We start from the raw sequence: 13,861 nt of genomic DNA, 5'->3' as shown, positions 1-13,861 counted from the left end.
AAATGTCCATCCATAGATGAGTGGATAAACAAATTGTGGAACATTTGTATGCTAGAGTACTAGTTAGCAACTAAAATATTCATACACAAAAATGGATAAAGCTCTAAATTATTATGCTGAATGAAACAAGGCAGACCAACAAAAGTACATGGTATAGAATTCAGTTTATATAAAATCCAGATGATGCAATCTAACTATATAGTGACAGACAGCAGATCAGAGCTAGGAGGTGGGAGAAAGGAAATATAAAGAAAACTTTTAGAGATCATGAATATATTCATTATATTGAAAATTGTACTGATTTTTACAATACATGTCAATTTAATCATGCACAATATATATACATGTGCAATTTATTTTATGCCAGTTTTACTTTAATAAAACTTTTTTTAACTTGATTTTTTAAACAGCCTTTCCTGAAGATCCTTGCATCACTAGAGCTATGCGTGGATATTGAGCCATTGTTCTAGTTTTCATTGAGTTTAGTGTTCACTCCTGCATGGAGATGCTGTGACACTGTCCCATTCCTCTCCTTCCTCCTTATGTCACCTTATATGAAATATCCCTAACCTATGTCCACCTGAATATATCCCTCAGGTCCCACCAGTAAAAAACAGTCGGTGTCCTTTTCCAGATCACAGAGGTTCTTTCCTGGTGCCATCATAAATCCTTTCATGTGAAGGTTCTTGGATGGCCCTGTCTGGTTCCACTTTCTTCCCTAGTCTCTGTATAGTTTATTTCCTTCCATTTGGAGAGTGTAGCATAGTGAAAATAGAACCAGGCAGGAAGCAGGACAGGGATACTTGTACTGCATTTCTGCTAACTTTTGTATGATCTCGCACAAATAAGCTTACTCCCTACAGCCAACCTTGCTATCTTCATCTATCAGAGGAGAGGCTTGCATTAAAACTGATGCTTCTCCTAAGTCTTGAGTGACAGAAATTTTTTTGAATACAATGTTAAGTGAAAAACAAATCTTGATCCAAAATTATATACACAGTCTGATCCTGATTCTGTAAAAAAATATATGGAAAAATCCTACAAGGAAATCTCTCTCACACACACACACACACACACACACACACACACACACACACATAATTGCATCGTTGTATTTTTGTTGCTTCTTTTTGTTTATTTTTAAGACAAATTTTAAGAGAAGTTTCAGTTCACAGTGAAATTGAGGAAGGTACAGAGATTTCTTGCACACCCCCCTGCTCCCACACATGTGTAGCCTCCCTCCCATGTATCCAAGGTCCCTCACCATAGTGGCTGGAACATTTGTCGATGAACCTATATTGACACATCATTATCATCTGAAATCGATAGTTTGTTTACATTAGGGTTCACTCCTGTTGTTGTACATGCTATGGATTTAGATAAATGTGTAATGACATGTATCCCCCATTGTCATGTCATATGGAATAGTTTCACTGCCTTAAAATTCCTTTGTGCTTTGCCTATTTATCCCTTCTTCTCCAACCTCTAACAATCACTGATCTTTGTTGTTCTCTTTTCTTTTTTCATACTTTTCAAATTTTCTATAATGTAAGTAAACTATTTTCATAATTGAGGAAAACTAAAAACAATAGAACAGAAACTCTCCAAAATAGGGCTTTCCCTGAGACTTCAACATTCTGAATTGCTGAAATATCTCAACAGCATAAGAAACTAAATACAACCCAGGAAACTATAGCTCTTCATTTTGCCCAGGTCCTTCCTGAGCTGACATCATGACAATGACAGATTGAGCCAATGACTGGACTCGGTGAAAGGCCATCCTAAGTGCCTTATGGAGACAAACATGCAGTCACTAGCTCTGGAATGAATAACCTGAATAGGGTTGTGCTAGACCTGAGCTTGCAGACTGATCTGATAGGTGAGAGGTCATAGCAAACGAGAATCTAGTTTCTTCCTCTGGCTTCTGCCTGGGAACCAGGAAAGGGCTGGGATTTTCAACAGATGGTCTAATCTCTGGTGATTCCAGGACTTGGCTCCTCCCTGCTGGCAGAGGCCCTCTGTGTGGCATCTGCCTGGCCCTGATTCTTGTTTCTGAAGAACAGGGGCATTTAATTGAGACATCAATTGAAGGGGGCCTAGCAGAAAAACAATTTTCTCCTTTAAACCTCAAGTCTCAGAAAAAAAGATGAAACAACAACAACAACAACAACAACAACAACAAACAATGTTATACATTCCCCCTGGGCCAAGAATCAGATAATTGGCCTTTCATGATTTGACCACATGATTTTCTCCATAAGCAAGGAAAATGGCACATCACAAATCACTTCTCCAGGAGAAATCTTTGGAAGTTTCTCTTTTAGCTCTATAATGATGTAGCTATTTAAAATAAGCATGGTGGGTCCATAAATCAGCCAACTTCCATTATGGTTATCCACTATCTTTTCTCAAATATCACATAATGGCTTCTCTGCTGTAAGTTCTTCCTTGATACCTCAAAATCTTCAGCCACTAAAACATATCTTACCCAGAAAATTCCAAACTTCAAGAATGAAATGTAGTTTCTCCCCTATTGCTCTTGAGGTACCAGATACTTGGACTAAAATAGTCTCTGGGTAAAGAGTTTGGGACAAGGTGTTTTTCACTATTGTTTTTCTTTTTAGGAGTTTAAAATCCCAAAACTTTTTTCTTACTATGAGGATGATTTCTGTCAGAACATGTCTTCTCTATTCCATGTAAGACTTATTTATGTCTTAAGTCCATTTTATCAAGGGTCTCTGGCCTGAGCATGGGTGGTAGAATGCTGAGCAGGTATGTTTGAGACTACACTTTTATACGGTCTTATTCTATTGTGGTCCCCAAAGGCATCAGGAAACACTCATGCTCTTCATCCTTGCTCTCTGAGGCTCCATGAACAGCCTGCAATTTAAAAAGCATACAATCGCAGAGGCCCCTCTCCTTTCCAAACCATGCTCTACTCCCATTAATAGTGAAGTTTTAAAAATCTCATCTCTCCTTTAGTGTTACAATGAAAATTCCAGAATCCTTCTAGTTTTCCTTTTAGGTGTGACTGGAATAAAGACTAAAACTATACTTAGTCCACTTAAAGAGACTATATTCCTGGATCTCTGTAACAAATTAGTTCTCTTTCTCCTTCAGTTGTAGTATCTCTTATCTGTCTTGCATATATATATATATATAAAGAATATAATAAAACCACATTCTTATTCCCTAGGCACATCCCAAGTGCTTGATCATGTACCTATATTTTCTATAAAATAAAATGTATAGCAAACAAGGTTCAACTCTCTTAGGTTTATATTTGAAGCTTCAGGAGCAACCTGGGAGAAAGAGTCCATGAGAACAGGATGCCCAGCTGACACACTGGTGGACTGAGGATGCAGACTGAAGGAGAGTTTGGCAGACCATGATGAGTTAAGAATAGAATATACTTCTGTAAGGCGGTCTGAATCATAATGGCTAATACTGTTGAACTGAAGACTAATGTTATATGTGTCAGGCACTGTTCAAAGCATTCACGTATCTAACTCACTTAATCTGCATATAAACTCATATTATCATTTCATTTTACAAATGGGACACCAAAGCATAAAGACATTGTTCAAACATGCTCCCCCCCCCCCCAGTTTCAGAGTTAGGTAATGTCAGAGCTGGGAATCAAACACAGGCAGTCTGACTCTGAAGTCCAGATTCTTGACCAATATGCTCTATTGCCTGATAAAACTTAGGTTGACAATGACCAGGAAATTTGTATTGGACATGAGGATGGAAGTCAAAGATGGTAATCTTTGCTTCTTCCAGTTTTCTCAGGAGCTTCTTGCCTTGGGTCTGGGCCTGTTAATAGCACAGAGAAATGGCTTTCTAGTGATAAGTGTATCAAGGAAGATTCCATCTGTCACAGCCCAGGGGAGGGCCTGTGAACAGCAGGCACTACAATAGCCCCATTAAGCATATAGCCCTCTTCCAGGAAATAAAAAAAATGGCACCTTTACAGAGCAGTAAAACAAACATTAGGCACCTCAAAAGAAACCACTGCTTCCTCTCTCTTATATAATCTTGTCATATATAATCTCTTAGAGCCTCTGTTCCTCATGTGTGAAGTGGTATGATTATGATGATTAGAGGAATATGTAATAAAAAGGTATATGGCAAATGTATCTTCAAAACAATTGTAGCTGGATTCCTCTTGTTAAATTTATTAGCAACTCTCCAATTTATATAACCAAATGTGTAAATTATTTATTGTTAAAAGTCAATCATGGGCTGGGGTTGTGGCTCAGTGGCAGAGTGCTTGTCTTGCATGTATGAGGCACTGGGTTCAATCCTCAGCACCACATAAAAGTAAATAAAAAAAATAAAGGTATTGTGTCCATATACAACTAAAAAAATATTTTTTAAAAAGTCAATCAGGGCATACTTCCACTCTTGCTATACCCTCTTCATCCATCCATTGATAGAATCACCTGTATCTCAGCCTTTGAACCAACCCTGTGTGTGTGCACACCCAGGAAAGCACACCCACCCTTCTCCTGAGAATGCTTGCTGTCTCTGGGCAGGCAGACCTGTCAGAGGTAAACATTTGATCCAGGACAAGTGAAACAAGAACCTTTATCTAATCTTGGAATAGCAGGACATTCAAATGGCAAGAGCCCCAGAGATGAAGGTTCTGAAGGCAACATAAGGAAAGATCTCTTTTAGCTATACAATTGTATGGAGACAAGTTGGCAGTTAGGTATCCTTGCTCTACCCAAGGATGAGTATTCCCCATTTCTTCCCCAAATCTTATATTCCAAAGACTCACCAGTATCAGGGGCACAGGCCTCGTCTGCTTTAGCAGCATTATCTGCATTCTGTACATTAGAATCTGAGAAACAAAAAGAGTTAAAGGTCACCTTATGCCTTCCAGCTTCGTACAGAGAGGTAGGGGACCTTCCCACGTGAAATGTTCATTCAGATTCTGTCTCTGTTCCTGGGTTACTTTCAGTTTGGTTCATGCTCACTGATTGGGGTGGGCTGTCTCCCCTCTTGCAGCCCAAGTTCCAGGAAGATAGTAGCCATGCCTTCTCCTTCCTACGCTAGTCCTACCTGGACATGGGCTGAATATGCTCCATTTATAAACTAGAATCTTTGCTGAGGGGTTTTTTCCTACTGCCACTTGTTAGTCTGTGTTCTCTCTTCCCCCCATCCTACCCTCCAATCCTAAGGGGCAGGAATTATTCTCATCTTTATTCCTCTTAACAAGGGAGTCATCAAACAGGACTTCCTGTAAGGTCCTACAAGAAAGGAGTCCTGGTCCCTTGATCCTCATTCTCACCCCATGGGGAAGTTACTATGCGCAGGACACCCTTTCGAAATACAGATTTGTGTTTGTGACAAGGTCTTTGGAGCTGCTTCACATCCTCCCACCTTGGGGAAAACTGGTCCATGTACCTGGGCCACTGGGCTCGCTGCTGCTGGCTCCCTCCTTTGGGTGGTCAGGAGTTTCATGTCTGGGCTTCTGGCTGAAGGCCAGGAAGAGGTGGGTGCTCAGGGGCTGAGGAAGGTCTACCTCCAGGTATGCTCTCATGAACAGCTTGAAGACATCATAGCTAACTGGCTGAGAAGGACAGAAAGAAAAGTCAGTGGAGGGAAGTGAAGGAACAGGGAGGAAGGAAAGATGGAAAAGGAAGCAGGAAAATGGTCGGTGAGACAAATGGAGAAGGAAGCGAAGGAAGTAGAGGTGATGGGGACAGGAGTGAAAGGGCCAGGGAGGTGACAGAGAATGACAGGCCTAGGGAGCAGGAGGTGGGAATGTAAGAAAACACCGGCAGTTGCACATCGGGGCTCAATGGGGCACCAAACCAGAGTGGGATTATGTAACAAGATAGGATGTGGCCTAAATTTGGATAAAAAGTGGGTAATCGAGTGAGCTCTGGAGGTGGAGGGCTCTGCCTTTGTCTGGGAGGAGTATGGCTTTAGAGAACAGGGTCTCGGAGAGTGCCTTGGAATCCCAGCTAAGAGGAAGAAGGACTCAGTTGAAAACATGACGGAAAGAAATGGTTCCTCTGTGGTATCTCGATTTTCTTCTTGTGCCTTAAAGGATGTGATTCCTCAGTATTCAGGTTTCAGAAAATAGGATAGATCAGGAAGAGAAAAGGACAAGCTCCATCCTTCATTACTTTCATCATTCTGATCTTCCCTGGGCAGATCCCAAGATGACAGGGGATTGTGTGTGTCTGGCTCAGCTGCTTCTCGAAACATGTCCTTGGGAAGGTTTTAGGCACCAGGAGAAGAGTAGGAAGCCAAGGACAGAAGGTAGAACCAAAAGAGACATGCCAAAAACTAGACCCTTTCCCTGCTGCGTCTCTCCCGGTACCGCCTGGCTTCTGGTCCCAGGCTGAGAGCATCCGTGCCAGAAAGAGCTGCTGCACTCAGCAAACACTCAACAACAACAACAACGACGACAACAACAGTGTGCAGTGAGTCATCACTGGGCTGTACTTTCATGGCATCGGATTCTTCATCAAATCGGCAGATGCTCCTGGAAATCAGCCTAGGAAGCACCACTTGAAAAATCTGCTGTGCTGGTTTTTGTGAAAAATAACAGCCATGAGAACAAAATCCCCTTGGGGGGAGCCTACTTGGTGCTCCCATCCAAATGTTGACCCCTCGTCCACCCTGGGGGCTCTGGGAGCCTTCTCAGAACCAGGAGCTGACTTGTATGTGAATGGTCAAGTTTAGGTTCCAAGTCTTGGCCCTACAATCCAATGATCCCTACCTACCCCACTAGGAGTTCATCCAGCAATTTGTGTTTAGCTCCAGGCAGGACTGTTCTAGAGATCTCCTTTGCTGGGGGGAAGAAAGCTGACCATGTTAGATAAAGAATAAGGAAACCAAGCACGTGCAGATTTGCATTTATTGTGACAATTATCCATCTCTGTCCCTTTTCTTTTCTGGAGTCTGTGTCTCCCTGGTTCCCGCTCTTTCTGTGCCTCTCTATCTCCACAGCCACATCACCTCAGAATGTCCCCTCTTCACACATCCTTCTCTTTTTTTCCAGTACAAAATCTTCTCCTCCTACTTCTGAGTGTGACCCACCCATGGTGACCCCTGCTTCCACTGGTTACATGTCCGCCTCTGGTTGCATCTTCCAGTATTTGCTTGACTTCTACCAGCAAGCTTGCTCACGTTCACCGTTCTGAAGCGATCGCTGTCTGCTGGAACTAGTAGAGCGTCTCTCTTACCCTTTCCTTCCCACTTCTCCAAAGAGACCATGTTAGCCCCCCTTACCGCTTTCATCCCATTCAGTTTGGGCGCTAGCCCTTTACCTCTGAACCTGCTGTCTTAGAGGTTGTATATTCAAACATATTTTTTTAGACTTTCTAATTTTTTGGCTTCTTGACAGCATTTCAATCTTCCTTGTTGAAACTCTGTTTTCTGTTCTATTTTGGTTCTCTTCATTCTCTATTTTAATTTGATGGAATATTTGCTAATGGCGTTCATTAACTTGTTTCAAAAAGCTCTTTTGCATTGTCTTTTCAAACTATTTTAATTGACAGGACTGTTTTAAGCTGTAGTTTTGAATCCCAAAATGTACTGTTAATTTCTTGGTTAATAGTTTTGAGAACTATTGAAATGATGTATTTCTGGAAAACAGATTGTACTAAATGATTTAACAAAAAGCTAGTTTGGTTAGACAAATTCTAACATTAGGCTGGGAAAAAACAAAATAAGTGTGAGACTCAGGATACCTGCTGATGGTCTCAGATCTATCACATTCTTTGAGCCCCAGTCTCTCTTTTCAACAAGGTAAGGTGGCTGGCTAGAAGATCTCAAGTTTTAAACTTTAGCTTCCTCCCTAAACTAGCCAACAACAGAAATTCTCCCAACATTCTAGACTCAGCTTTGAACTCTCAATGACTAGTTATTGTCCCTTCCTCTGTCCACTCTTCCTTGGTAATGTCTGTCATATCTGAACCTTTCCCATGTCTGTTGCTCCTGCTGCCATCACCAGTTTCTGACTTGTTTCATGAACCTTACTGGGACCGCTGCAATACCTCTCTAGGGCTTCCTTCCTCACCTCCATCTGTTGGTCCTCCTGTCTGTCTATCCATGCTTGCCAGGTTGACTTCCTAAAGTGCAACTCTGATAAGATTGCTTCCCCACTCAAAATAATCCATGACTTCTTTTTTTAAATTTTTATTTTATTTTTTTTTTTGTAGTTGTAGATGGACAGAATGTGATGCTGAGGATGGAACCCAGTGCCTTATGCATGCTAGGCAAGTGCTCTGCCACTGAGCTACAGCCCCAGCTCCCCAAATTTTCTGACCTCTAATTGCCCAAGAAAGAGTTGCAATCAGTTGATGTAATACTGTGTGTCTGTATTACACATCGTAAAATACATGCAAAAGGAAACTAGATGAAATAAAAATGAATATAAATAGGAGACCTAATAAGTAGTGTTTCTATGATCCAATGGATCATTCTGTGGAGTTTCTGAGAACTTGGGATTCACAGCCTCCTGTATAATCCACTCCAATCAGAATTTGTAGCTCTCAGACCATTCTGGTATTTTCTCCTATCATTCCCTATGTGTAATTAATTATGCACTCTGTTCATGCTGGTCTCTGGGTTCTTTCCTGGCCAAGCCTCTATGAACTTCACTCAGCATAAACCTCTTCCTTCTCCATCTATCATCATTTTAGCCAGGCTTTAAGGCCCAATCCAGCTACCACTTCCTCCAGGAAGCCCGACAGGCTCTCCTGTACCTGAATTCCTACACTTTGAACCCTGGTTCCTATTTTGTGACACTTGTATATACTGCTCTGATTAATCTAGTTATCTGTGACATATCTTACTTTTTGTACTAGATATAGAGTTCCTAGAAGGTAGAGATGCTGAGGTATCTGTTGTATTTCATTTTTATATTCCCTAAACCACCAATCATGGTGCCTTGATAGGTTTTTGAATGGATGATGGGTTCCTAGTTGGTGCACTTCAGGAATGGCCTTGGGCCTGGGCTGAGTACCAGTGCAGAACACACCATTGAATCAGACATAGGTTCACACCTTCAAGAGACACGGTGTTACATATACCATAAAGATATTGAAATAATAATATATGGTCAGAAGCGGTGAGTTCCATGAGAAATCAGAAAACAATAATGATGGAACTCATGCCCATTTATTCATGTCCCTATCCTGGGGATCAGAATGGCATAGAATAAATGGGGGAACACAGAATATTCAAACCAGAAAAGGCTCAGAGGGGACTGGGACTCCTCATGCCATGCAGGCTCAGGAGATTCAGTGATTTGCCCCAGCTAGTTAGTGGCAGAGTAAAACCTGAAGCCAGATCTTTACTGTCTCTGTTACAGATTCAAGGGTTGGCAAAGTTCTACTTGTCATTCCCCGCAAGAACCATAAGTTCAGTAAGTCACTGCATGCCATCCTCAAAGGGATATCTGGGTTACAAGAAAATTGTTGATAAGCACAGGCGAGGGGCAGAGTAGCTACTTAGTAAATGCAAATGTGTGAGTGGGAGGGGGTAGCTTGGTATTATACCAAAACTACCTAACAACACTAGGAGGTCCACTGGCAATTCTTGGAGTGCCATGGGAATGTCACTACACCCTCATTGTCAGGTCCAAGGAACTCTGTTTTTCCCCCAGCAGCAGCAAATTCCATGCAGGAAGCAGCTGGGCAACTGCAGCTGTTGCAACCTATTTCCAAGAGAACAGGTTCATCTTACCCAGGTGAAGAAGGGAGAAGACTGGGAGAGAGAGCTCATCAAGCATGGGACTTGAATTCTCAGGATGACATGCCAGCCAGACTCTTATTATCATTTTTTGGATAAAACAAATTCTGAGGGCTGGGGCTGTAGCTCAGTGGTAGAGCACCTGCCTTGCATATGTGAGGCACTGGGTTCGATCCTCAGCACCACATAAAAATAAATAAAGATATTGTGTCCATCTACTAAAAAAAAATTTTAAAACCCCACAAATTCTGACAACATAAATAACTGGGTCAAGATCACAAATATGTGACAGAGCTGAAGTTTGGGCTCTGATGTGTCTTGAGTCTAGGCTCACAGTATCACCAAGCCACTTGCCTATTTTGCTCTGCTGGTTTTGAGCCCTCTCTAGCTGTCTGTCACTGGTCTAGCTTCCAGAGGATCCATGGTGCTGATAGGCAAGGGTACATTCATGATGGCCAGATACAGCCTCACACCTGGACTCCAGTCCCAGCTTTCCTAGCGATCTGCCCCTTCCCACAGCTAATTCTTTTCTTGTTGAGATATTTTAGCAGCAGCAAGCCATCAAGCTCAGGAGAAATTAAACCCTTCTTGTTTTCCTAATCCCATGCCATGACATTACACCTACCAGAAGTCAGGTGCTCTTTGTGAAAGAATGAAATCAGAGTGACAGAGCTCCCTTGGGATGCAGCAGTGCCAGGCCTACAAAGAATGGGGGCCAGCCCTGATGGAGGCGGGGGTGGCCACGTGCTCTCAACAAAAAAGCTGCCCCCACTTCCTTCCGAAAGCTCCCATGGTGTTCACACCCGAGGTGGCCCTGACCAAATTGTTCCTTCCATGCATCAGTCCCTGGAGAAAACAGGCTGATTAGCAGCCCCTGCCAGCCTTTGTTCCCATGCTTTCTGCATTGGGGGTGGAAGGTGTGGGGCAGTGAGTTCTTTGCTGGCTCTGCCATCTTCTCTGCATGGCTTCTCCTCAGGAATGTTCTTTGAAATGGTGTATTCTCATTCTCTCCCCTGTTCTGACAACCTCCCTTCTGCTTCATTCTCCCAGCAATTAGTGTCTTTTAACTTCCTCTCAGGTGCACCCCAAGAGAGCACGGGCTCTGTTGATTCACTCCCAGGGTCCAGCAGAGAAGGCGTTCACTCAGGTTTGTTGAATGGATGACAATGTGAATAAGTAAGTGGCCAGCCTCTCCCCAAGTTAATCCTTCTGATCTGTCCCTTTTCTGGCCCTCATAAAAGAACCCAGGAGCAGGGAAAAGGGAGCTGAGTTTAAAGCATCCTGGCGAAAGGGTGCAATTTTTAAAGTGTCCTGTAAAGTGACACTGCAAAAATTGCCTCATGCTCAAACTTAAAGGTTTTTATGTTATCTTCAATTCACAGATGAGGAAAGTAAGGCCCAAAGGGGTGAAATCTCTTATAAGATCATGTTCTGGTTGATGGCAGAGTTAGAAGTTTAACCTAAGCCTATATGACTCTGGGGTCGTGTCTCTTGAATTTGACCCTGTCGGTAAAGAGTAAGTTTCAGAAGGAAGAAACTGTGCTTCTTCATCTTTTTATCTTCTGTAGTGCCCAGCATAGTGCCCGGGCACCCAAGAAATGTGCATTGAATTTGGAAATAGAAGCAGTCTTGCATTCATTTATTCATTCAACAAATATTTGTCAAATGACTGTTATGAGTCAGATAGTCTTCTGGGCACCGGAGACATAGGAGTGAACAAATATATTCTAGTGGGAAACACAAACAATTAATTAAGTAACTGATATGGTGTGACAGATGGTGAGAAGCACTAAGGAAGAAAATAAAGCAAAGCAGTTGGACAGGAAGGGTCAGGGAAGAGGGCTTCAAATTTTGGGCAAAGAAGGGGACAATCACCAAGAAAATGACTTGAGTATAGATGTGAAGGAGTGAGGGAATGAACCTCGTGGAGATGTTGGGGAGGAACATTCTAAGAAGAAGCCACAATAAATGCAATGGTACTGAGGCTACATCAACACTGACCTGCTGGACAGCACCTGGGAGGCTAAGCTGGCCAGAAAGGAACGAGAAGGAGGAGAGAAGTAAAAGGTGAGGAGGTGCAGATTGTAATGACCTTGACCTGACCTTTACTCTAGATAGGGGGTGAGGGAACTCTGGGAGATTGTGAGAAGAGTAGTGACAGGCTCTGACATAATTTAACAGATTGCTCCGGATGTGCATGAAGAATAGATGTTAAAGGAAAAGGGAAGAAGCAGGAAGTCCAGTTACAAGACTCTTGGGATAATCTGAGCAAACTACCGTGATCACACAGATAAGGATGGTTGTGGTGCCGGTGGTGAGATGTGGCTGGATTATGGATATGTTCTGAAGGTAAATTTTGAAGATGTACTTGATGGGGGTTATGAGAGCAAGAGAAAAAGCCAATGATGACTCCACAGTTTTAGCTGAATAATTTGAAGAGTGGAAGTGACATTGACTGAAAGACTGCTGGGAAAACAAGTTTTATGGAGGAAGATTAAAGATACTAATTTAGCTCATGGTAAGTTTGAGATTCCCATTTGTTTTTTTAAGTGGAAAATGTCAAGTGTAGGGGTAAGGGGAAAACCAGGAAGAGTGTGGCATCCTGAAACACAATGAATGTTGGGGAGGATCTGACTCACCGTGGCCAAGGACACTGGGCAAAACTGCTATTGGATTTAGCCACGTGGAGGTCTCTGGCCATCTGGACTAGGGGTTTTCATGGAGGAACAGGAGTTACACACTGAAAAAAGGACTTTCAGGAAAGTAGAGAGAAAAGAAGTTGGAGATGAGTATAGGCAAATCTTTTCCATAGCGTTGCTACCAAGGACATGAGAGAAATGGTAGCTAGAGGGGAGAAGTGGAGTCAAGAGAACACTTCTGTTTATATGTTAATGGGAAAATTCTAATATATGTAGGAAAGCTGGTATGAAAAACAGAAATAGAGAGAGAGAAAGGGAAAGGGACTGGGGAAGATGTTTGAAGCAGTGCTTAAGACAGGCCAAAAGAGGGTGGGATTGAATGCACAAGAGGAACCATATTCTCCCAGCAACAGGAGAAAAGGTATTGTTAGTTGGGTGCATGGGTCAGTAGCTTGTGAAGATCTTTTCTGACTGCTTTAATTTTCTCAGTTATTAGCTGAGAATAAGGGGAGTAGGAGGAATGAAATACTGGGCACAGAGGAGAAGGTGTGAGGTGGTCTGCAGGACAATCGGAGGGATGAATGGATTTTTGAAACAATGCCAGATTGCACTGATGGGTCACTTGAGACTTGAGGACGAAAAAGAAAAAAAAAAAAAAGATCAAGGAGCAAGGTCTTCAAGGCAAGCTAAGCCTCTAAGAGGAAAATAGATTATGGAAAGCCTGGAACATGGGGATTTTAAAAAGGCTTAGAATGGAAATGTTCTTACCTCATGTGGTCCATACTGTTGGAGGCTTCCGCCCTTGTTAAATTCAGTCAAGACATCCTTTATCTTCTTGGAGGAATCTGGAGAGACACAATCCACATATGAAACTCTTGTGAGCAGCTAATGAAAACTGAGCCAAGTAAATTCTCTCTAAGCATGGTTATGATGGAGCAGCCCTCATTCCCAGGATGAGATGGACACACATCCCTTACTCAACCTTCTGCCCTCTCATTTCTTATGTTTTTTTAGTTTATTCTCTCCTCTGATGTCTGAACTATCTTTCTGAACTTTTCTTTCTAAAACGGAAACAGTGAATTTCCCTTTTCCCAGGATAAAGCCTAACCCCCTTAGCTTGAGTTCAGCACTTGGTGATGTGCTCAAGCCTAATCCTTTTCTCCCATTCAGCCTACTTTTCAGTCACCTCTAATCACATTTTCAGAAATCTCTGAATGTACTGGGTACTTTCAAGGTCTTACTTCTCTTTCTTGCAAACTCAATTTTCAATATCCGATTCACAGGTCTACTCCTTTGTAAAGGTCTTTCTTTGCACTATTCAGAGTAATCATTCCCTCCTCCAGATCCCCCATAACTTGTACACAACTGTGTAATAGCACTTACAGTATTATAACTATAAACTTATCTTGTTCATCTGTTGCCTAGTTTTACTTTGGGAGCTGCAGTTGGCTGGCATCTTTATATATCAGACCAAGATCTAAAATATAACCAATGTTCAGAAAAAC

The 13,861-nt window shown here is 42.3% G+C and overlaps 1 protein-coding gene across 1 annotated transcript in view; it reads right to left on the bottom strand.

Moving 5' to 3' along the window:
- The window catches only part of DGKG (diacylglycerol kinase gamma), a 188,457-nt gene that overhangs the window by 132,479 nt on the left and 42,117 nt on the right, over positions 1 to 13,861 (bottom strand). Inside the window, exons 3-5 of the mRNA XM_081302353.1 lie at positions 13,125 to 13,201; positions 5,413 to 5,578; positions 4,784 to 4,846 (exon numbers count right to left, since the gene is read on the bottom strand). Of these exons, the coding sequence (XP_081158479.1) occupies positions 4,784 to 4,846; positions 5,413 to 5,578; positions 13,125 to 13,201 (306 nt within the window). The remainder of the gene's footprint in view (positions 1 to 4,783; positions 4,847 to 5,412; positions 5,579 to 13,124; positions 13,202 to 13,861) is intronic.

This window comes from Spermophilus citellus (assembly GCF_964194105.1).
Source record: "Spermophilus citellus genome assembly, chromosome: 7".
Lineage (NCBI taxonomy): Eukaryota > Metazoa > Chordata > Mammalia > Rodentia > Sciuridae > Spermophilus > Spermophilus citellus.
This window is presented reverse-complemented; position numbering and strand designations above follow the sequence as displayed.